Genomic DNA, 25,775 nt, shown 5'->3' on the forward strand with positions numbered 1-25,775 from the left:
TTACAGCTGTAACCAAGAAATTAATTCTAGAGGCATACTAAAAATAGAACATGGTAACAAAATATTCTTACCTCCAGTTTCTTGTTTAAATTGCTCAGTTCGAATGATGTCTCCGGGCTTTCTTTACATTTTTCTCTACTGTGGTGATTTTTTTGTTTTAATAACTTTTCGTAACTATGTGTCAACTTCGAAAACTAAAAGTAAAAGCAGAGGGGAACATACAGAATCTGTCAAGGATGACTGTGTGACCAAAGTTCTCCTTAAACTAGAATTGCCTACTGCAAGTTCAACATTCTAATATTTAATCAATACAATAAAGAAGCATTTAATAAAACAAATTTATTGGAGATGAACTTAGCTCTCACTAAAATGTAAACTAACATTTCAAATGGGTTTATTTGACAACTACTTAATTATGCTGAAGATTTTTATGGCACCATTACCCATAGTGTCATTTCCTCTGGTGCTTACGTGAAATTTTTACACTTGTTTACTGCCATCTTGTGTTAACAGTTTTAAAGGGTGCTTCATCAACCAGAATGAAGGACTATCATTAGAATATTTTAGGTTTGCACATTACTTTTCTATAATGGAAACTGTTGAAATGTTATGCACGGGGTGATTGCTTTCTCCTGGAATCATGGAGTTCCAAAGAGCATCTTTGAGAATTAGACCCCAAATACTGTTCTGCCTAATGATCTTACTATGAAAGCATGGCTTAGGAGTCAGAGGCAAAGTCAGGAAGGTATCAGCAGAAATACAAGATTCTTCAGAAGTGTGGTCACTGAACAGTCTGCTATTCTGCATGAGTCTGAGGAGGACTCCGCTATTCAGAGTTAGAAAGAGCTGCCCCCAAATTCTTATACATTTCACCTCTCTCAAATTCTCATCATACACTGAGAGGAATCGTATTCCAGGAGTGTTCAATTCCTTCCATTGATTCTAAAGGGAGCATGACGTAGCTCAGACTTAGACATTAAACTCTAAATGCATTTAGTTGCTAAAGTGCTTAAAACAAGAATGGATTCTCGTTCTTGTGCTGAAGGCTTTCTGTCACTTTCAAAATGAGAGTAACTAAGTATCACCACAGGAAAACAAAACAAAACAAAAAGTAAAAAGAACAAAAAGAAAATAATTAAGATGAATCCCTAAAGTTTTTGCTATTTAATTATAACGAAATGCTGTACATTTGACTGAGTGCAAAAGTGTGGTTTAAGAGTTTCGGGTTACCTATCAGGAACTATGTCTCTAATAACAAAAAAATACTTTACTGCAGTCAACTGGAGTGCAGTCAGTTCTGTGGGAAGGCTGCTCGTTAAACAGTTGCTCATATGAGTATCAAGGGTAAAAAGCACCGAGGACCACAGAAGAAGTGTTATCACAGAGAAATTTGCCCTGAATAGCCTAAACACTGTTAGGGAGAGCTAGTAAAAGCAACCCTTTCTATTCCTATCAAGATTAGGAAGGAACAAAAATTGTAAGGGATTTTAAGAAAACATCTGCACAGAAAGATACAATGATGTAAATATTAACACACTATTTGTGCAAAATTAAATTGCAGCTCTTAAGAATGTACATTGTTGAAGGAGGTATAATGTTCAAGTGAAGATAAGAACCAAAAGAAGGGAGACAAAGGAGATATAGTCTGAGAAATAAATTCTATATTTACTGGCTTGATGGACTGTGGGAGATAAGTATTATCACCTCTAAGTGAAAATAATGATTCCCAATTTAGACAATTTAAGAATTCTGTGGTAAATATAACGACTGGAAAATTTTAATTATAACACTTTCTTCCTGGTAGGAGAATTCAATGAAGGAAACAGTAGAATAGCAGGAAAAGCAACATAGAGATGTAGACTTGAAATTGTTAGAATCAGAATAGTTTGAAATTTGTCAAGAATCTGAATTCATAACTGAAATGAAAAAATAATGGAGAGCAAAAGCACAGACACAGAACAACACATAAATAAAGCCAAAACAACTCCACAAAGCCAAGCTACTCTGGTTTTAATGCTGTGTTCCCTTATGGAAAGTTATCAGACTTCTTTAATAACCCCTGTAAACCAGTCAAACAAAAACCAGAAAAAAATCTATAGCAAAGTAGTGGCTAGAGCAGTTTAAATCTCAAAATTCTTAATGCGCATCCAAATCATATTAGCATGAATCTAATTATGTTTTATTCATTCACCAAGGTTATAGCTTATTAGTCCATAGTCAGAAAATTAAATACTTGTCTTCACATCAAAATCCATCCAAAGAGTTTGTACATGTCAGTACAGAAAGACAATGGAGCCAGGTTAGAAGCTACAGTCAGCATCATTTGGATTACACAATTCAGCCTTTTCCCAAATCCATAAAGGTGTATCAGTACCATAAGGCATGTATAGGTTTCTTGTAATGCATACAGAAAATAATGAAACTGATATTTTTCTTACTTGAGATTTAAGCGCACAAAGCTGAGTTTTGTAATTCTGAGCCATTTCACAGTTAGTTTTCTGTAAGTTTTCCAGTTGCTGACAAAGTAGTTCCACCTACAGTTAGAAACACACCACAAAGCCAGATTGCAGCAGTGAAACTGCGTATTATATTATCAAGTAATGATAAAACCATATGAGTCTGTCGTGAAGAGCTCTTTAATGGAACATTTCTGACCCAACTATATAAATGAAGTGCTGTGTCCCAACATAAGAATTTTGCTTGAATTGTTTACGTCTTGAATTATCTGAGATTTTCACAGAGGCATGAGAAATATGGCAAAGAGCATACATGACACCTTTGCTTTTCTGGAGAGGCAGTTGGAAGCTAGCTGCAATATGCTAAAATATTTCAGGTAACATCTGTGTATGGGCAAATAGATTGATGCTTTAAGGATTGGTTAGCTGAATTATTCTCTTGGCTCCTCTGACTGCAATGACAAAGGGCAAGTTCCTACAATTGTTTGTTAGGGAGAGATGTATCCATTTCAAGACTCCCACTGGCACTTAGCTCACACCAGCACACCCACATGTGAACACCTAACACCTAACTTCAGATGTGTTGCAATAGAGCTGAATGTCATGCCAGATTCACTGATACTTCTGAAACAATATTCAGCACACACGACTTGAAGTGCAGGTGATGTCAGATCCACTGATGCCTTCGGTTTGAATTCTAAAGCAATTCTAAGTGGTAATACAATTCAAATCTTAACTATTAGTAATAAAATTAACATTCAAAGCCAGTACAGCATGTGAAATGATAAAAATGGAGTATAAATAAGAATTACAGTGACATAATTTTGTCAAACTTTTGGGACTGCATTTTTCCATTTAAAATTTTTGATTAAAGTAGAAGAATCGTCATCTAGGAAAAAAAAATCAAATTATCTTTTCAAAGCTAAACTGAGAATATTTGATTTAGACTTTAAGGAAATAAAAGAAATACGGGACTTCGAATGACATTTTTACAATCACTTTCCAGAACTTTTCCACTTTAAATCAAAATAGTAAGGATAATTTGTGACCTCTAAAGAGTTTGGTGTTTTTACATGATAGAACAAACAAGCCTACAAACAGAGCATTGCAATCACACTATTAACTTCCTCACAGGATATAGACATTTTTACAGATCTGATATATTCAAATACCTCTTGACTTTTTTGATCCAGTTTGCTTTGGGTACTTGCTAATTCTTGATGCTGGATATCCATCTGTGCTTCTAAAGCTTTCATCTTCCTTTCCCATTCTACTTTCTTGCTGTTTACTATGATGTCAACTTGATGCACTAAATCCTGAAGTTCAGCTTCACATGAAGAGGCTCTAGTAACAATAATAATGAGAAAAAACGTTTGTTTTTAAATACAGGGTAAGGGAGAAAACAAATTTGTAGTTACATTGCTAAGACTTCATTTTACTTCAACATCAGAAAGAAAAGAAATGGAACAGTTAAGTGATACCTTCAAAAGTTAAATCATAAGTTTGCCTGAAGTCTAAACCAGAATATTCAGCACATTCCTGGCTTTCTGCCTTGCATAAATACTGTTTGATATCCTCTCACTCTTTCAGGGACAAGCTGTTGTATGAGCATAAGTAGAAAGTATCCAGGCTGAAACCTCAAAGGACAAGAGTAGGAGAATATTAAGTTGCTTGTGGGTACAGGACTTCCTATGAAGCGCTGAGTAATGATGGAAGCGTAGCTCACTGGAGGAAGTTATTAAACAGCTAGCTCAAAAGCTAGTCACTATCCTTGATTGCTGGTTTAACATTTACACTCTGTTTTCCCAATCTCGTTGTGGAAAATGAACTTAAATAAAAAGCCTTCTATAATACTACTCATATTTAATACTACCAGGAAGCACAGAAGTGAGGGTGTTTTGAAAATGACCTTGTCTTGGGGAGACCATAAACATTAGACTTTTTCCATACTTAAAAGGTTGAATTTTGATTACATCCCCTACAGTAAAACTTCATTGTCAGTGATGGAATATTTTTTGCATTGCTGCTTTAGGAATATGATGTATCATAAGGAACAAAATGATGGTATATGGTTAATATATGAGATATCAGCAACTTAAAGCAGTCAAAGCTGCTCTTAGTTACCCTCTTGTACTTATATGGGAGCAATAAATCAGATGGTATATACCATTTAGCAGACACATAAAAAGCTTCTGAACTTGAATATGAAGATTTCTTTATTCCATATAAATTTGAACTTTGTATTTGATAATGAGTATTAGTAAAAAATGAAATAAGAAAGATATATAACGTATTTGGTTATGGATACTTTCTTTGCAAGAAATTGCACAATTTTTTCAGCAGTCTAAAAATTTCCATTTGTAGAAATGCCTATTTTACATCTACATTATACAGTTCTTCTGGGTATATGAGATTTTTTCCATAAGTGTTTTGGAGACTTTATTGCCCAATAAACTCAATCGTTTTATGAACTGTGGGTTTCTCTCCATCTGCGAATTTACAGCTGGCATTTCAGAATGGCAACTTCTTTAAAAGTAGGGATCTTTCTAAAGCTCGTGGATCTATTCAAATTTCAGTGAAATATTCCAGTTAGGAAAAAGAAAATGACAATATAATTAAATAAAACTCTTTATTGAAACACTTCTAACAATTTTATTTTTCTGACTTACTGCTTTGTATCCACTTAAGATAAGATCCCAGTGTTTCATGAAAAGATAGAGGAGACAATGTACACTCTTGCCTAATTCCTCTCCATAAAAGAAAGAAGGGGAATTTTATTCCATTAAGGCTTGGAGCTATTTTTGGACTGCTACAAAGACTGAGCTAAAGTGGCATTTATCTCACTGGAGTGAAGGAAAATCTTTCACTGATTGTTTTTAACCAGTGAGCAATGTATTGCGTTTTTAACCTTTCGAAGCACAGCATCTCATTCATTTCCTTTGCAGTAAATCTCTGCTTTCCACACATCCTATTAGTGGCATCTGTTACCTACACATCCCTTTCTCATGTGAGTTAACCATTTCTTTTTTTACTTCTTTCTGTATCTTTCTTTTTTTCCTATTACGGTTCTAATTAAAGTTTTTTAACTTGTTTGTTCGCTTTAAAAAGAGATAACATTTATAAATTACCCCCTTATACAGCTTATGACTTTCTTAAGATCTATCTTTATCTTATCTTTGGCACATATTGGGAAGTGTTGAAATGTGTCATCGGTAGCCATTGTTATCTTACTTTGGCCATGAAAAAAAAACTCATTTAAAGTCCTCAAATTACTCCTTTTAGTGCTATTATCTCACCATTATGAAAATCATTATGAAAATTTTTCCCTCTGCAATGATTTAGAGATTAGTGTATTCAATTACTGCCATATCTACAAGAAAGGACAAATAAATCACACTGTGTTTTTTTTTTCTGCAGTGTCATCTGTCTCCCTCTTAACTCAATAGATTGCACTGTTAGTAAATACCTGTTTGATCTTCACTTTTTTTCTGTCACAGTGCCTATTTATTGTACAACTGAAGTTTAATCTAAATTTAATTTCAGTTTGCTCATACTGCTGGATAATTTTCAAGCCTCTTATTATTTTTATTCTTCTGGTTCATAAAACCAGCAATTGTATTCTTTCATAAATTTGATCATCTAAAATGATGAAAAACGTATTACAATCTTTTCACTATAAGATATTTAGCAGTCTGATAAGCATCTCTTCTCTTAAAAAACATCTAAGAGTGGTGTCACTGTTTTGAGTTTTGCTGTATTCTATTTTCATCTTCAAAATATTATCTCAACTAATCTTTCTAAAGATAAGTAAAAGAACAATAACTGGTGACTATTTAATTCATACAAGTTTAAAAGTTAACAACTCTCTTGACTGCATATGGTACATCCAGCTGTGTAGCAAATGCCTGTGTGATTGTCTATCAGTTTTGCAGTCATTCCAATATCTCTGTGATAGTCTGAAAAAGTGAGTATAGCTACTTTCTCTATTAATTCTTTACCATTTCTTAGCTCTCTTTCCTCTCCTTCCAACTGTATCCATCAGTCAGTAATTTATGAAATAATTGCTATAGACATGGTCACACAGAGACAAAAGCCAGTGCAGCATCTGCATAATGTAGCAGCAAAATGCAGAAGGGTTAATGACAAAGCACACAGCAGCAGACGTTTAACCACGCTGTCCTAAGGGGTGTTGGTGAGGATTTCAATATCCAAAATTAGCACAGGATACCATTTCGTGTCATGTACTTTGCAATCTGGCAGATTTTATTGGAGTGGACATTGCAACTAAGAATGTGCCAAGTAATTAGGAACTCTATTTTAGCTGAACCCAACTAATCAAACACAAACTGAACCATGGACTCAGAGGTAATATTGTCTTAGTTTCAGCTGGGAGAGAGTTGGTTTGTTTCATAGTGTCTGGTATGGTGCTATGTTTTGGTTGTAGGAGAAAAATAATGTTGATAAAACAGCATTTCTAGTTGTTGCTTAGCAGTGTTGTAAAGAGCCAAGACCATTCCAGTTTCTCCTCTCTTACGAATGGCTGGGGGTGGGTACAAGAAGCTGAGAGGGAACAGAACCAGGACAGCTGACTTAAACTGGCCAAAGGGACATTCCATACCATATCATCACGTGGAAGGAGTTTTGAAAGGAGTGGGAGTTCATCATGCTCTCTTCCATTGCTCAGGGGGCTAGCTGGGCACTGGTTGGTGGGTGGTGAGCAATTGCTTGTGCATCACTTCCTATGTACACACATAAATATATCTATATATTTGTCCTAACTATTATCCTTTTCCTTTTCTCTATCTTAGTAAATAATTTTATCTCAACCCATGAGTTTACTTTGTTTTTCTTCCCAATTCTCTCTCCCACCCTGCTGGGAAGTGGGGGAGTGAGCGAATGACTGTGTGGTGCTTAGGCACCTGCCAGATTAAACCACTACACATCCCTAATGCCTGTGAGCCTTCAGCTGCTGAGTGTGCAGCCAGCGCACCACTGAAGAGTAGTATGGGTACTCACATGTTCTGCTCTAAATGATTACAGAAAGCAAGCCTTAATATAAGCACACATTTTACTTCTTGTAGTTGATGCCAGTATCTCGAGGAAACATTAGCATTTCTTTCAAGTTAACAACTTGGTTCGAAATAACAAATGCAGTGGATAAAAATGTCCCTGCTGTAAATGTTTCTGGTAATCTTTCACTTCCTCACTGTTCAGCCAGTTCCCTGACGGTCCGCCCTCCTGATGCCTGTGCAGACACACTGAAATCCTCTGCCTGTAGGTTCTGCTCAGTCAAACACTGGCCTCACACATTCTGTGCTCCATATCTTGCATGCTCAACTTCTGAGTGTAGTGCACTAAGGAAGAGAGTTCCTTAACATGGGAGTATGTTTTCTGAGGGTTTTTTTTGTGCTTAAAGGTGCATATGTTATAATCACAACAATTATTAGAGAAATTCAAATCTTGGAAACTTCAGCATTACCAATATTAAGCTAGGAAAGGTTTTATAAATACTTTAAAAAATCTTAATGCTTTTTAATGTTAAAACTGTTAGCAATGTTATTATAAAATTTAATATCATTCATAGAATTCATAAAATGACAGGAGCAAAAAAGGAAGCAAGTTGTACAGCATGAAGGACAAATCAAAAGACAAAAATGCTTCCCTCCCACTCCAAAACACCTGAAACCCATCTCAAATTAGCAGTCATGATACAGCAAACTGATTCCCTCCGGAGGTAATTGGAGGAGATATTAATTTGGATTTTAAAAACAGAGGTTGAAGTAGTACTACATCAGGACTATCTTTTATTTGATACTGCTGTATAAGGACCTCTACCTTTCCAGCCTCATGTATTACAGCCCTGAGGAGAAGGAATTGGGGTGTCAGCTGATTAAAGACTCAACATTAGCCATCAATGTGTTCTTGCAGCCCAGAAGACCAACCATATCCTGGGTTGCACTGAGAGAAGTGTGACCAGCAGGTTGAGGGAGGTGATTTTGCCCCTCTGCTCTTGTGAGACCCCACCTGGGGAGGGACTTTTTATAAGGGCACACAGCTACACGATGAGGGGAGATGGCTTTAAACTGGAAGAGGACAGATTTAGACTAGTTATTAGGAAGAAATTCTTTACTGTCAGGGTGGTGAGACGCTGGAACAGGTTGTCCAGAGAAGTTGTGGATGTCTCCTCCCCGGAGGCATTCAAGGCCAGACTGGACGGGGCTTTGAGCAACCTGGTCTAGAGGGAGGTGTCCCTACCTATAGCCGGGGGTTGGAACTAGGTGATCTTAAAGGTCCTTTCCAACCCAAACTACTCTATGATTCTATGATTGCCAAGTGGCAATGTGTCAGGAACCCTGAGCAGGGACTCTGCTATCTGATTTTAGCCTTCCTAAATTGGTACTTTCTCTATTGTGCATTGTATGGATTATCTAAACATTGCTGTGCAACTGCAAATGTGATCTCTAGCTTGGACCACCAGATTACCATTCCAGATCCACCATGGCTGACATCCTTTCCTCTCAGGTTGTTTTACCTATTCTTTTGAGATCAACTCCCACAAGACAAGTTCTGCAGCTGCTGCTAGAAAATTTTCTTGCAGCAATTACTGCACATTTCATGAAACTAGAACTGCCAGTATAGAAAATGGACATGTTGAAGGAAAAAATCCCATCTGAAGCAGCTTCTCAGTCTCACAATTTCCTCCTTCTCATCTTTGTCTGCTTCCTTACCTAGATCCTTTAGGCACATCCACAGCTAAAAAAGGAAAGGTGTACCTAAAGCTGTAGATTACTGCTTCTGTTCTACTACCAGAATTGCTCTGCAACATTGCTGTAGCATTATGAACATCACTGCATAAAGATGCACTTGGCAGTTATCCCACCTACTAGCACAGGAGGACCAAGAGCTGCTCTGCCTATTACTTTAATCCCTTTGGTGTTTTGAAAACTGTGGTTACTATACTCCCTCAGAATATGACGAATCATATGGTATGAGAATTATGCAAATTTAATTTCATCGCTGGAGGTGGAATGTGGAGAACTCTGGCATGCTTTGTTTAATATCGTATCAGGTAAAAACACAGGGAAAAAGTTTTCCCATAAAGGGAAGAAGTATGGGAATTTTACTCATAAGCATTCAGCACTCCTACACTGCTGACTGCATACACCAAATTCCTCCCACATGGAACCAATGACTTGTGTTTAATCAAGTGGGAACTACTCTGTTGCATTTACTATGAAATGGCTCAAAACACTGTAAAGTAACTCATTTTTAAAGAGATGTAGGCAAGCTCTTAGTCCTTTTACTCTATTTCCCTAATAGTGAAAATAGAGATGATTCATATTCTGCTGTCATTAATGACTATTTATCTGCATGTCAAATGCGTATATTTCCAAATTTAGAAAAAAACAAATCCTGTACAATAAATTTTACCAACTTCATGCCTTTCTAACAAAGGATTTTTGCACTTTTTAGAACTTTCTAAACTCCCTCAACATTTTGCTTTGGAGTTCTGCACAGACTTGTGTTTTTCTGATGGTTTCTTAATAGGCAAAGAAAGATTATTATTGTCCATCCACTTGAGAGTAAGGCTGTAATCTATAAACTGAAATTTCAAGAAATGTTTAGTTCATTCTGTTCATGTCACTTAATTACTCAGGTTTGCTGGCAAATAGAAAAGTGTGCATGACTACATTTATCCAAAAATATAAAACCTATGTAGAACAATGTAAACAAAGATTTTCCTCTTGAGCAGTACATTCATTAGATCTTGATCCTTAGCCCAGCTTCTAAAGCCAGCATTAACTCCTTTACTCTTCTTTAGAGCTGCTTTAGAAATACAAAAGATATAAGCTGTCTGTGATACAGCACTCCATTAGTTATTAGTCCATTAGTCCTTTTATCCTGCGCATGAAATACAACTGATTTATTTAACAATTTTTAGCCATACACTGTCATATATGTGTGGATGGATAATTTGTGATTTATGAGTTCCTGCAGATGGGATATAATTGTCATGATTTCTACCCCATAATTTCACCCTTTTTCCAAATTTTAAAGCTACCTGCATTATTTCTGCAATACCATCAGCATAGATTGAAATGTTGGTCTCTCATTGGATGTGTAACCTAGACTAAACTTCCAGATTCTTGGTACTGCTAATGGAAATAGATAGCTATCTAGTTTTTTGATGGGATAAATCACTGTCTAGATCCATCTACAGCAGCTTGAAATCTCATGTGCACCAATTACAACTATGGATCTGCACATAGCAGGGTGAAGCTAGATGATCATTATAGTCCTTTTCAACCCAGGCCATTCTATGATTCTATGATTCCATTCTATGATCTGAACTCAGAAAATGGGCTTTTGATTTGTTAAAGAAGTAGCCAAAGAATAACAATATTTTGTTTTTTTTTTTTAATTCAAGTTTTTATGAGACCATGTTTACTAATCAGCAGCTAACAAAAAGAATGGCCCTCAAAGCAAAAAAGGAGCTATGTTGTCCAGAGTCTATTTTGATGCAGCATGCTATTTTTTTTCCATTATGAAAACTGCATGAATCATTCTTCAGTACAACTGAGCATGCTTTCACATCACATTAAGGCTTTCTTAAGCCAGAATAAGGTGCGGGTGAATATTTGTGTTTCTATTACTTTAAGAAGTACTTTTACACTTAATTTGTGCCATATTAGCTAGACCGCTTCTTGATAATAACGATATATGGAACCATTTGATATGACATATGGAGAAGTGCTCTTTATCTTGCTTTGTTCCTTGAACAGGCTGGATGATATGAGACCCTACATCAAATCTCACCCATGGTTTGTGCTGCACTGTATTTTTTTTGAGATTAAAATAACTCGATTTGGATGATGTGGAGTGTGTTGGGAAGAGAAGTGCACTTAATACTTGGCAGAAGAATTTTGGTTATTGTACGTGAAAAATAAAACTACAGCTTGAACAACCAATAACCTTGTTTCTAATAGTTTTGAATGTTTTAAGTGCTGTGATATTTAAGTTTCTATTGCTGTAGCCTAGCAACTTCAATAATTTTTGAAGACCATTCAGAATGAAATTTCTTAACATTTTAATAAAACCCAGTCTTCATTGTTTTGATATGCAGATTTTAAAGATCTAAATAAATAAAAGTAGAAGATTAAAGCTCTGAACTGTGTTGTCTTAGTTCTCAGTAACCTCTTCACACCTTGCACAAAAAGGATTCAAATAAATTGTAAAAGAATGTTTACTTCTGAAATCATTAGTATTTTGTTTTACATCCTTAATAAACCCACATAATTCAATTGCGTTATGCATTCAACCTCCGGATAGTCTTTACTTACTTAGTGAGAGCCTGTTCCTGAAATACTTCTGAGCCCTTCTCCATATTACTGAAAGTCTTGTTAACCTGTTGGAACAGCAGAAATCATATAACTCAGATTCTCTCAAGTGCACCTGTATGTAGCAAAGCAGCACATACTGGATAGTTCAGTGCTTTCCGTTCAATTTCTGTGATTCTTCCACTGCAAACAACAGGAGAAGGGAAATGATAACAGACTGCAATGGGCAACGTGAAAGCTTCAGGAGTAAGTTCAGCTCTGTCAGCAGCTCCTACACTTGGTGCAGCAGTGAGATAATAGAGGTGCTGCTGGCTTGAGGATAGCCTTAGATTTCCATGAGGAAGAATTTGGCTTGGCTCATTCTCTGCTAGTGATATCAATGATCTGCTCCAAAATACACAAATGTAAATTTGCCATGGTTTCATGGGTGCAGTCAGCAGCCATTTCTCCAGTGCCATAGTGCACTGGAGGTCAAATTCCATATCTTCAAAACTAAGTTATACTGGGCCATAATTTCTCTCATACACATTTTTGGACTCACATTGACTATTCGCTGCCTTGAGCTGCACATGCAGCATGGGGACATGCAGAACTCAAACATCCTGGTGGCAAGGACAGGTCAGAATGTGATTCTGGGAACAACCTGGGTCTGTGGGTCTGAAGGAACAGGAACCTGGAGAAAGCCTGGCTGTGTGCAAGGACAGGAACTTGCCACAGACTCTCAAGAGGATGGATATCAGCACATACAGGCATGTGGACACCACTGCATGGCACCTGAGGCACAGGACCTCTGATTCCACAGTGGATGGGCACCTGAGGTGACACAGGTACAGGATCACTATCCTTGGATCCACCTTGGAATCACAGAGGTTGGAAAAGATCACTAAGATCACCATGTCCAACCATCAACCCACCCCCCCCATGCCCACTCACCACGTCCCTCAGTGCCACATCTCCACAGTTCTTGAACACCTCCAGGGATGGTGACTGCACCACCTCCATGGGCAGCCTATGCCAGTGCCTCACCACTCTTTCTGAGAAGAATTTTTTCCTAATATCCAACCTCAACCTCCCCTGGTGCAACCTGAGCCCATCACCTCTCGTCCTATCACTAGTTACGTGGGAGAAGCTGACCCCTACCTCACCACAACCTCCTTCCAGGAGTTATAGAGAGCAACAAGGTCTCCCCTGAGCCTTCTCTTCTCCAGACTGAACAATCCTAGTTCTCTCAGCTGCTCCCCAGGAGAATTTTGCTCCAAATCCCTCACCAGCACCTGAGGTGACACAGCAGCAGCTGTGGCTCCGAGAGGGAGCGGCACCTGACGCTACCTAAGCACCGTGGAAGTGTCGGGCCGGGACACCCCTGGATGAAACGAACACCGGCGGAGCTCCCCGGACCCTCAGCGGACCCCTCCCCTGCCGTTACCTGCTACGCTCCTCCCGCCGCTCCCTCCGTACCCTCAGACTCCGTGGCCGCAGCAAAGCTCCTCGGCCCGCTCACTTCCGCGCCCCCATCCCGCCCCGGCTCCCGCCCGCCGCCCTCCCTGCCCGCTTTGCCCCGCGGCCGTTGCTGACCGCACCGGGCGGCTTCGGCCGTCGCCGCGGCAACGCGGGGTGAGGCGGGAGAGGGAGCGGTGCCCGTGAGGGGAGCGGCGGGAGGGCCGCGCGGGACAGAGCCGGGGCAGAGCATGCTATGGATTATGAACAATGCTTTTAAAATGTGAGATTAAAATAAAAGTATATGGAGAATTTCAAGAGAGTTCGTGATGAAGTTGGCTTATTCAGACTTTAGCAAAGCCTTTGACTCTGTGTTCCACAGAATTCTCCTGGAGAAGCTGCAGCCCGTGGCTGAGATGGGTGTGCTCTTCCCTGGGTAGAGTTGGCTGGATGGCCGGGCCCAGAGAGTGGTGGGGAATAGGTTAAATCCAGCTGGCCACTGATCACGAGTGGTGTTCCCCAGGGTTGATATTGGGGCCTGTCCTGTTTAGTATCTTTGTTGAGGACATGGATGAGGGCATTGTGTGCACGCTCAGTAAGTTTGTGGATGACACCAAGTTGGGAGGGAGTGTTGATCTGCCTGGGGGTAGCGAGGCCCTACAGAGGGATCTGGATAGGTGGATAGCTGGGCTGAGGCCAATGGGATGAAGTTCAAAAAGATCTGCACTTTGGTCACAACACTTTGGTCACATCAACCCCAGGCAACACTACAGGCTTGGGGCAGAGCAGTTAGAAGTTGCACCTGTGTGGAGGAAATGGATATGGGGGTGTTGGTCGATGCTTGGCTGAACATGAGCCAGCAGTGTGCCCGGGTGGCCAAGAAGGCCAGTGGCATCCTGGCTTATATCAGAAATAGTGCAGCCAGCAGGAGCAGGGAGGTGATCATCCCTCTGTACTCAGCACTGGTGTGGCTGCACTTTCAGTGCTGTGTTCAGTTTTGGGCCCCTCACTACAGGAAAGACACTGAGGCCCTGGAGTGTGTCCACAGAAGGGCAATGAAGCAGTGAAGGGTCTGGAGCACAAGTCTTATGGGGATCAGCTGAGGGAACTGGGATTGTTCAGCTTGGAGAAGAGAAGGCTCAGGGGAGACCTTATTGCTCTCTACAACTGCCTGAAAGGAGGTTGTGGTGAGGTGGGGGTTGGCCTCTTCTCCTGCATAACAGCAATAGGACGAGAGGTAATGTCCTCAAGTTATACCAGGGGAGGTTGAGGTTAGGAAACATTTCTTCACAGAAAGAGTGGTGAGGCATTGGCACAGGCTGCCCATGGAGGTGGTGCAGTCACCATCCCTGGAGGTGTTCAAGAACTGTGGAGCAGCTGTGACCCAGCTTATGGCTGCACTGTGCCAGAGCTGTCCCTGGGGACAGGCAGCCAGACCCATGGGAAGGGAGGAGGAGGTTGAATAATCGGCTGCACTCCTATCCCTGAAAACATTTTCTTCATGACACCTATTTGTCCTAATTACTGCCATAGAAAGAATGTGAAGAAATGATCCAGAAACATTTGGTTATTGGTGCCTGAAACATTTCAAATATAATTTCTTGCATGGAAATGCTATCGTAAGGTATTTTTTTTTTTTTTTAATGAAACCCCTTCCCCCCTGAATTTTATAATTACTTATTTAAAATACATAAACCTAGGATTTTAAATATGTTGTAGAAATAATTTGCGGTGTAACTGACAGCAAATTTCCCATTGTTCATTTGAGCAACTGAAGTTAACTTTTCAGCCCTATTCCCACTGGGCTCATTTTAATTTCCTACCTGTCTTATACCTTCTCAGTGGTAATCAGTTATTCAGAAATTTAACTTCCATCCATCATGCCCAAATAAAATGTGAAAAAAACCTCCACGTGCACACAGAAAAATAATTTTAAAATGACATATCAATGCTTTAAAAGCTTTTCTGAAGGACAGTTCCCACTGCATTTAATCAGAGTGTGTTTCTAACTCCTGGATGCTCCTTTGAATATCTCATTTGCTATATTAAAAAAAAATCTCCTACAAAATTTTTGACATTTTCAATTTGCTTTTGCTCACGAACATTATCTTTTGACTAGAGCTTGTTAATGAGAACGAAAATTTTCACTTGTTGACTTTAAAAAGGTAATTAGTAGTATTCAAAGCAGATGGAGAGGAAGCATAACAAATGTAAAATAATTAAAGATTTTGTAAAGGATATTTATACACACATTAAATTATGGTAGCCAGTAAAATAATAAAGAAAAAGAAACTACTTTAAAACTTGCAAATTAATGGAAAGATATAAGTACAATTCTGCAGGAGAAAAGAGGAGTTATTTCACGTCAGGGACAAAACAGGATATGACTCAATGTCAAACAAGACAAGGCACAGCATTGATATTAAAACAAACAAACAAACAAACAAGGAAAATTTGCAAGGCAGAAACTCACAATCAGAATAACCAGGCAACGAGAATATTGGGAAATCCAAATAGTGATCCAGGGAGTACAATGATGTATAGCTTCAATAGGATACCCCTTGCTCAGCATGGTCCTGGGATTCATTAGGCAAGCTCTTCTACTAGAGGCATGAGCTCTAGTAGAAGAAGTGGAAGAAGCTGTATGGAGAGTTGTTCATTTTTCAATATCTGCAACTCTGACTTGACGGATTCGTCTCTTTTTTTTTGTAGCATTGCACCACACTACTGATATGTAGGTATCCTGTCTGTCCACCTAACAGAGCATATGCCACAGCTGTTCCTGTTTTGGAGGGAACCATTAAACTGAGTTTCTTCATACGGGATGTATTTTGTCACTGGTGTGGGCTTTACATGGAATTGTAGAGCTTTTGTCAGTAATGTTTGAGAAGCATGTAGTTATTTTAGGATACAATGCTGAAAGGCAGGCAACCTAATTCTGTTGCAATTCCACTCCACCAACAAATTGTATTAAGAGATTTTGAAGAAGCCCTAAGTAAAATGAAATGCTTTTAGTCTAATAACTATGCAGAGAATTTAGAGCACAGAATCATGGAATCACAGGGCAACAGAGGCTGGAAGGGACCTCAAAAGATCATCTGGTCCAACCATTGCTGGAAAAGGGCACCTGGATAAGATTATACAGTACCAGTCCAGTCATGTCTTGAAGACTTCTGTCACATCCCTGGAGAGTTTTTTTTCAGCAGTTGATTGTTCTCACTATAAGAAATTTCTTTCTTTAATTAAGATTTGTTGCCATGTGGCTCCTTATGAAAAGAGAGCCTCCATTGTAGCGACCTTGTACATACTGGAACAGGGTCCTCCCTGACCCTCCAGCAGGGCGAAAAGACTTGAATCCTTCAGTCTTTCCTCACTGGGCAGGTTCTCCAGCTTTCTGATCATTTCCATGGACCATTTCTAGTTTCTCCATGATGTTTTTGAAATGTGGGGACCAGCACTGGACGTAGTACTCCAGGTGTGGCCCAACAAGTGCTGAATGGGACATTTTTAATAATAAATTAAATCAATAACATACAATTCAACGAAGCATATTTCCAGGGCAGAACAAAGAAAGAAGTAGTGTAATTGGAGTGGAATTTAAGTGATAAAAGGACAGATGGTCACCTTTCCTAGATATCTGTCACTTGAATTCTTTAAGACATGACATTTTTGTAGCATAATATATAGCAATAAGTAAAAGGCAGATGCTTTGTGTATTTAACTCCAGATACAGTTTTTATTTTGTTTTATTTTATTTATTTATATATATTTTACATATTGATACTATTCCTTGCAGTCTCAGATGACAAACTTGTGTTAGAGAAAAACCCTTCTGTTGCAAGAGACGTCTAGCTCTTGTAAGAAACATGCATGTGCAATTGCATTCTTTGGTGTAGAAATCACATTGTTTTATTGACAAGTTTTGTTATGGATTCACAGCAGCTCTAAAACAGTTTAATAATTATGCTCTGTATGTTAGTTTGGATGTTTCTGAACATATCAACTAAATTCAGGGGAGCTCTTTTAAAAGGTACAGATGGACAGCGAAATGAGTCGCTCAGCACAAGCCGTTTGTCAACAAAAAAGACAGCAGACAATAAAACCTATGGCAAAATTCCTAAGATATAAAGATGACAAAGGGCCCAGAGCATCTCCCATATGAGGAAAGGCTGAGTAACCTGGCTCTGTTCAGCTTGGAGAAAAGTAGACTGAGAAGGGATCTCATAAACATCTAAAAATATCTGAAGGGAGGTGGGAGGCAAATAGATGAGGCCAGGCTCTTCTCAGTGGTATGTAGCAATAGGACAAGGAGCAATGGCCTAAAACTTGAACATAGGAAGTTCCATACTAACATGCAGAAGAACTTTTTTACGTTAAGGACGACAGAGCAAAGGAACAGGTTGCCCAGAGAGGTTATGGAGTCTCCTTCTGTGGAGATATTCAACACCCATCTGGACACCTACCTGTGCGACTGATTGTAGGGAACCTGCTTTAGCAGGGGGTTGGACTCGATGATCTCTTGAGGTCCCTTCCAACCCTGGCAATTCTGTGATTCTGTGATATAAGTACTGAGAGAAGAACAGTATTTCAGAAACAACTTTTGGAAGAGAGAGGTTTTTTTATGTGTGGGTGTGTTGTTTTTTTTTTTTTTTTTTTTTGGTAAAAATCAGACAAGCATAAAATCGACCTGAGGATTCTGAAGGTACCTACCTAATTTACTGGCAGGAGGTGATAAATCCTGACATAATGCATTGATAGGAGCAGAGTCCTGTTTCTAAATGATTTGCTTCAAGTTTAAGCTGAAAAGTGCTGTTCTTAAGCAGCTTATAAGATCACAGAAGGGAGGAAGGGAAAGAATTTGGATTTAGTTGGATTTGCCAGGTAAACTGATTGGTAAGTCAGGCTGCAAGCTGGGACTTCTAAAAGTGGAGAACTGTCAGCATTTATCCAGTAGCAGGTAACAGCAAGAAATGTGAAAGGTAAGGGTAGTGCTCTGAGAAAATGAAAAATGGGGTTAATGGTGATATTTGGCCTCTTGTTGTGAGAGTTATAGTTTAATTTTTTGCATCTCATTTTTTAATAATAAAAAATAATGCTACATAAATATATGTACAGAAGAAGAATCTTTTTAAATCTTTCTGCTTGTGTGTTTTCCTAGCAACTCATTATAATGCTTAGCATTACTGTAATAAGTTCTAGCATGCCATCATCTTATAGTTGTTGCTACTGCAGCATCAAAATAATGGTGATGTTTTAGCAGCAGGAGAATGTTTCTGGTACTCCACAGGCAGGAATATTGGTTAACTTTTTTTTACTTGCACAAATGAAATGAAATTGTCCCTTGTCTGTCATCACGGACAATGAATAAAAGAGCAAAGTCTCTTAAACTTCATGTGCAACGTTTCATCTGTTGCTGAATATTGTGCCACTCTTGATTCAGTGCTATGCTGAAGTGAGAATTTAGTATGAAGTTTTTAGTTAAAATAGGCAAGTTACAGAAAATATCACCTCTCTTAGGCAGAAATTTCGCTTTGTACTGTCTGAAGGGATTACAGGAAACAAATTGCACATTTTGTTTCATCTTAAATTCAAATTATTTTAAATCCCTACGATTTTAGTTTTCAGTGGCACAAAATGTGATAAAGATTGTAGAAGTAACTTTCGGTAGCATTTGCGTTTGACAGCTGAAGGGCGGATAATTGGAACTTTTGTAATCTTGCACGGATTTTGGAGCAAGTGCAGAATTTTGTCTCAAGCACATGAAGCAAATATTCTGTTGAAATAACTTGCAGGGAAATAATTAACGATGCTGACATTTAAGTCATCATCCCAGGGTTTAAGAGTTAGGAACTGAGGAGATGACATAGGAGCTCACACTACTCACTTGCGTAAGAATGTACTCATAAAGTGCAATACTGTATACATTAAGATGGTATTTCCATGTGTTATGCTTGGATAATCATGTACTCTAATCAGTTTTATTTCTTTTAGCTTTGGCTTCAGCCTATAGTTTTCTAATGACATCAATTTATCTATTTTTAGAATCAGTACTGAGGTACTGAGGTATAGCAATTAAAATACGTTGTTATGTTGCCTTCCATAGAATTTCATTATGAGGTCTATCTGTCAAAGTTAAGGCCTCAGTTGGCTTAACTGCAAAGGGGTTTTTGATCAGCCAGACGAGGGAGTCAGAGGCAGATATGATAATAGCTGTGTCACACTCTTGCTTGTCTTTAGAAACAGAAAGCTGCTTTTTAACAATTCAACATATAAACTCAGCCTTCTGATCTTGAGTCATTATTATATTTAGAGCAAAAATAAAAAAAACTTTTGCTTCCCTTCTTTGTCTTCTGCAGGCTGCTGATAGTTTACATACTCAGTGCTTAGTCTGGGCTGAGCTAATATGCTATCTACTCGTATATCAAATTCTGCTTAACTGTTAACACTGATGAAGCTTCAGTTAAGAGGAGAGCCCCTCACAGGGCTGACTGCATTCAGATGTAAGAGCAACAGCTGCAGTGGAAACTTTACTTCAGCTGGCTGGAAAAAGAAAAGGCAAATGTTTTCCAATAGAATTTTAGCTAATAGAAATAAGCTGCATTTTCTAGAGGCTGAAAATAAGGTCTTGAGTACTTTCCCACTAGTTAGCAGAAGAAGCAAATGTCTTCTAAGGGTGGAGCCTTAATCTCTGAGCCTCCCTCCCATCTTGGACACCACCATCTCATTGAGGCCACGTTATCCGTCACTTTATCTCACATGTCACTGAATAGTATGCTGTAAGCATCATGCTATTATCCAAAAGAGTTACTAGTTAGATGTAAGCCATGCTCCATTTATGCTTTTACTTAGAGTAGATGATCAAAGTAGAGGGGAATCACGTACAAGATCCATGGCGATAGACATATGTATGTGTGCAGAGATACATACAGACGCATGCTCTGAATCTTATACCTGAGTGACATAAGATTGTTGGAGAGGCACAACTCCTGAAGGATTCAACCTCCCAACTAAGCAAGTGCAGCAAAACAAATCCTGTCACTCACTTTGGCCTCTGCACTTGGATAGCCTTAGGACTGTCAGCCAATTTGCTGCTGGGATGTCAGTAGGAGCTCTCCTAGCGGCAATTGTTCTCACTGACCTCCCTGCCTGAACTCGGATGAGCCTTCTTGTGCTGGAGGCTGTGCTTTTTTCTGATGGATACATTCAAACCTAACTTGATCTGCCCTTCATGCATTCCAACTCAACCTTGGCCAGGTCTCAAGACAAAGAAACAAAGACACAAGCAGCACAGGCAGTGTTTACAGGGAATGGACTTCTGATGCGACTGGTATCAAAGGCTGACTTTACCTTGACATTGGCATATTTTATGTTTTCCTCATGAAAAATTGGCCAGGATTTGAACCAGTTTTTCAATAGCATGAAGAAGACCTGGTATAGACAGTGTAGATACCAGCATCTATGGGAAGGGAGCTGGAAAACTGGGAGAACAGTAGCTTTGTCTGCAGTAAATAGGGTTGAGATTCTGCCAATATCGACCAAAATTATATATTTGGGGTTCTTTGGGCTGCTAATTGCTACCTATACAAACAAGGAAAAGGAACATTCCAAAGACAAAATATTTCCGTAGTACGATATTTATGCTTTTGGTCCGATTTTATTATGTAATTGTTAGGTAACTGTTGAGTGCTCAGTACATACTGGTACACTGCCTTTCATGGCCCCTGGCTGCTGAGCAAGGGAGGGTTACAGATCAGCTGAAATAGGACTAAACAAATAAAAAAGGTGAGCCAATCTTCCTTTCAAACATTTGCAACAGGTAAGGAGGAGATCTAAATGTTGAATGGTCTTTTTGTTTTCTGAACTTCCTTTGCTACTCTCACAACATTCCACTAAAACTAGACAGTGCTGTGGACATAGGTCTGGAGGGAAGATTTTGCTTCATTAAGAGCTCATTTGTTTTCTAAGTAGCTAGATTATCAATACTTCACAGATATTTTACATGTTGTATAGGTATATTAATCACAGACATATTGGAGAGAGTCCAACAAGATGATTAAGGGACTGGAGCACCTCTTCCATGAGAAAGGCCAATAGAGCTGGGACTGTTTGGTCTGGAGAAGAGGCTCAAGGGGATCTCATTAATGTCTGTAAATATCTGAAGGCAGAGTGCAGAGAGAATGGAGCCAGGCTCTTGTCAGTGGTGCTCAGCACCAGGACAAGAATCAGTGGGCACAAACTGGAACACAGGAGGTTCCTCTGAACACCAGGAAGAACCTCTGTGCTGTGCAGATGATGGAGCACTTGCACTGGTTGCCCAGAGGCTCCTTGGAGATCTTCCACAGCCGCCCGGACACGGCCCTGAGCACCGTGCTCTGGGTGTCTCTGCTGGAGCAGGGGTTGGGCCACATGGACCCAGAAGTGTCTTCCCACCTCAACCATTCTCTTCCATCTCAGAAAAGTTCAATTGGTGCCACTTTTAAAATGCAACTACAGGAAAATTAAGCTATTGCCTTTAAATGTTGTATAATGATTCCCCATAAGCACAGAGTTTTGCATAGGATAACAGTGCCCAAAATGTCCTTGTTTACTCTCTTGTACTGTTTTTATACTCCTAACTAACATCTGATTGCTGTAATCTATGATTGAGTGAATATACTTCTCTTTATGAATAGCTTGTAGATGTCCTAGGGATCCTCTGGGACAGAAGCAGCTGCATATATATTAAGGTGATATTAGTATTTTCCATCTTATCAGAGAAAGTCCACAGCTGGGGAGATATTAAACCAATATTTTCAGCTTTCCACATTCCCAGTAGTTTAAACTGAAAAACCAAATATAAAATTGCTGTCTAAAAATAGCTCTCCTACCTCAATTCATGGTATTATAAAGAACCTATTGTGTTCCTTAACGTCTCTCAAGACCATGATGATCCTTAGAGGCAATTTCTAAATATTTTTATATCCAGACTAGATTTTATTGACTGAAACAATGGCATTCTTCTGGAGATTTTCCTCAACAGGCAGAACTCACTGCTGCTCTTATTTTTTGGTTCTTTGTCCAAGATTTTCTTTTTCTTGGTGTCACTTTTCCCACTCAACAAATTCAAAGAATCACAAAATGATAGAATTGTAGGGGTTGGAAGAGACCTCTGGAGATCATCAACCTGCTGAAGCAGGTTCTCTAGCATGAGTTCCTTTTCCTACACAATGTATAGACTGTAAGGACAGCCACACCTACACTGCAGCAATTTTTTTTCTGATGCATTTTTACAGTGAAGGTACACCAAAACCATTCACTTACATGAACAGAACTATTCAGTAGGGTAACTTATCACCTAAAGTATCAGAGAAAGCTTGAAAGCAGTCATTCTTTCAGACACTGGGTCTTCTTACATGTGGTTACTGCAAAAGAAGAAAGAAGCTACAAAAGGCCAACTCTACCCAGCCGTAACCATTAGCATACAGAAAAGGAGGGTGGTTCTGTGAACTCATGCGTTCTGAATTCAATTCTGAACTTTTTCATGGCTTCATAAGCCTTTCAGCAAATCTTTTGGATTAATTTTCAGATATGGAAAATCGGTTGTAATATTAATTTTATTCCTGTTTCTTAATATGACCGTTATCTTTGCCTACTGCAGCAATGACCATTTCTTATTTATTGTACATGAAATATTTAGGAAACATAATCCTGGCTCAGTTAGAAAGCCCTCCTATTATATCGAAGAATTCTTTTGTCCAGAATTTAATAACACAGTGGCCATGGCATTAATTATTCCTATGCATTCTTCATTCACAAGTTGTTCTTCTTTCTTACTTCAGCAAAACTAGTTTAATGAAATTTTGTCTTGCCTGAGAGAGAAAGATAAATCTTCTAAGCTAAACTAACATTTCTCTTAATATGCTACAATAAAAAGGCACTTCACGTTATCATCCTATTTTCCAGGGAATTGCAACATGTTTCATTGATCATTTTACAAAATGACTGATAGAGGTATATTGGAATCTGACAGATTGCATTCACATTATCAGAATCAATGAGATACTGGAAATTTTCTTATGACCTTTAAGTGTTGTCACATTCGGCCTTTAGGGTTTGAATGTGCTTTTCCTTTCTTTATTTAAGTAGCAGCTCATTTAAGCTAGGTCTTAAGTGCTGTTTAGCAGCCGGTTTTGACTATTTCGGATTGAGTTGCTTTGATGGTCCTTGTTATAGAGTGTAAAGGTTTTTTTTTCCCACAGAGATTTCTTCTGGAAAAAGTCAGAGTATTGATATGCTGATAAAGATTTTTTTTGTGTTTCCTTTGCATTTTTGTAAACCTCGGAAAAAATGTCTATGTTCTTTTGAGGTGTTGAATTCTTTATCAGTTCACAGAGAATAACCATATTTGCAAATGTATAGGATATTATCCAAAAAAGATTCACAACTTCGCTCTCCTTTCCTTATGCTTTGCAAAGTGAACGTTGCCTTTTATTTTTATTTTATTATTATTTTTTAAGAGCACTCCCAAGCCACATAGCTATTCATCTGCTACTGCCACATGGAGCCAAATCTGAGAGCATTTCTGTTTCTGCCTCCTGCCTCTTCTCAAGGTCCCCTAGGTTGTTTTTCACATTTATAAATCTTGTCACATGTTCCCGTGCAAATGGAGATATATTCTATCACTTCTAGAATGTACTCAGGCTTTAAATTCTGCATCCATCTCACTGCGTGAAAAGCCAGTTACAGTTGCTGGCATATTTGGTATGTGCATGGTTTCTGCAAGGTATAGCATGCATAGTTCATGTAGTGCAGGAGTTCATTCAATTGTAATGAGAAAAGAAGTGTAGAAGAGTCACTAATCAATTGGTAATGAATTCTGTCCTTATTAAGGAGGTCCCTGCTACAACTTCACTTTTGCTATCATTCATTTTCCCCATGTAGCCCTGAACTATGACCTTCAGTAAAGACCACCTGTTTCTCTAAGGATTCTTACCAGGCCTTATCACCTAATATACTCCAATAATCCCTTGCAAAGTAACACAGGAAAAAACAATTCTGTGAGCAGCTGTTTAGCTTGCACAAGGCCAAGCACACGCTTTTCAACTATTTTATGGTTCTTCAGAGCCAAATCATTTTTTATTTCAGCCAACTCAGGTTCAATGGCGTTATTTTTACTTCATTAATTATCTTTTCTATAGCGGTACATTCTGTGTGCCAAGTTGAATTTTGGGCATTTCAGCAAGTTACCATCTAGCAGTTGGTTCATTGTATACCAGTTGTTTTGTGGTAATTTCAAATTTTTGCATTCTTGGTATGTAGCAAATGTGAAGCCATGTAAGCTGATTTAGCCCACATTTAAACAAAGCTTTTGATAAGAGATTTCTCAGCTCAAATAAAAAAATCATCAAACATTTAGAACAGACAAAGGAGGAAAAAGAAGAGATAGCAATTATAATAAATGCTGTTAATTCCTTGATTATTTTTAGTATTATCTTTTTGAATATGGAGTTAAAGAAGAAGAATACAATCGAATCATGTTCAATTCTTAATTTGAGTCAACTTTATATAATATGTATTGCATGTAGCACATGAAGATAAATGTATGTGATATATATGTGTGCTTAAGGTATAAGTTCCTATACTTTTAGAACTACAGTTAACATGAATCCCTACATGTCATTTTGGTACCCAACAGTAATCATGTTCCTCAAGTCTGATTAAAATAATACTGCTAATGCTGCTTTTATTATTCTAGGTCAAACAAAGTTGATCAAGGTCTCAAGACAATACAGGCCTACATTAGAGTTGTCTATTGTAAGATTTTATAATTTCTTGTCCGTTAGAAGTCCAATAGATGACATGACCATTTCTAGACCTATTTCTCTTCCTAACATATATAACCAAAATGGGGTTGATTAATTTTGCCTTTAAAGTCCCTATTTCTGTCATTAACTGTACAGGGATGTTAGGATGCCTAGTCCACATGTAAAACTACGCATACTGCATGTGTCTAAAGTTAAGTGAAATGAATCCTAAACTCAGGAAACGTCATTTACATCAATGTGATAACAACAAATACTTCACAAGGAGTTTAAAAGTATGGTTCTGTAACTTCATTTGACATTTTTCTCTTTAAAAATGCTGCTGCAAATTAAATGATACAGGGGAGCTTGTCAAAACGACGTTTCAGGAAGTAAGAAATGTGATTTTATAGTTTTTTTTCTTGAGTTGCTGGATATTTTTTATACTTCTTTTTGATGCAGTTTTGGATATAAGAAAACAGGCAGCCATAACTACTTATCCCAGTTTGAAAAGAAACCTTGCCATACTTCTAAGAGTAATTTAGTCTAGTATTCACTCGATTCAATGGTAGAGAACTATAACCTCTCTGAGGACCCTGAAGACAGATAATTACTGACATTTTATTTTTACACATGCCCTTTTGAAATCTAAAACTTTATACCAAGCTGTTTAACAAAAGAGCAGACGATGAAGGAGAAAGTTCCCCTGCTTAGAATTTTTTTAGGCTACGTAACTGTGGCTCTGATTAAGAAGATAGCATTGC

At 38.5% G+C, this 25,775-nt stretch overlaps 1 protein-coding gene across 10 annotated transcripts in view; it reads right to left on the reverse strand.

Moving 5' to 3' along the window:
- The window catches only part of DEUP1 (deuterosome assembly protein 1), a 73,212-nt gene extending 59,895 nt beyond the window's left edge, over window positions 1-13,317 (reverse strand). For 8 of the 10 annotated variants that reach the window (XM_040671933.2, XM_040671929.2, XM_040671930.2 and 5 more), the window contains exons 1-5: window positions 13,221-13,317; window positions 11,798-11,862; window positions 3,629-3,800; window positions 2,439-2,534; window positions 72-194 (exon numbers count right to left, since the gene is read on the reverse strand). In XM_040671933.2, coding sequence (XP_040527867.1) covers window positions 72-194; window positions 2,439-2,534; window positions 3,629-3,800; window positions 11,798-11,841 — 435 coding nt within the window. In that variant the 5' untranslated portion in view covers window positions 11,842-11,862; window positions 13,221-13,317. The remainder of the gene's footprint in view (window positions 1-71; window positions 195-2,438; window positions 2,535-3,628; window positions 3,801-11,797; window positions 11,863-13,220) is intronic. The other 2 variants (XM_040671935.2, XM_040671927.2) reach the window with 1 other exon arrangement.
- Window positions 13,318-25,775: the final 12,458 nt, after the last annotated feature.

This window comes from Gallus gallus, chromosome 1 (assembly GCF_016699485.2).
Source record: "Gallus gallus isolate bGalGal1 chromosome 1, bGalGal1.mat.broiler.GRCg7b, whole genome shotgun sequence".
Taxonomy (NCBI): Eukaryota; Metazoa; Chordata; class Aves; order Galliformes; family Phasianidae; genus Gallus; species Gallus gallus.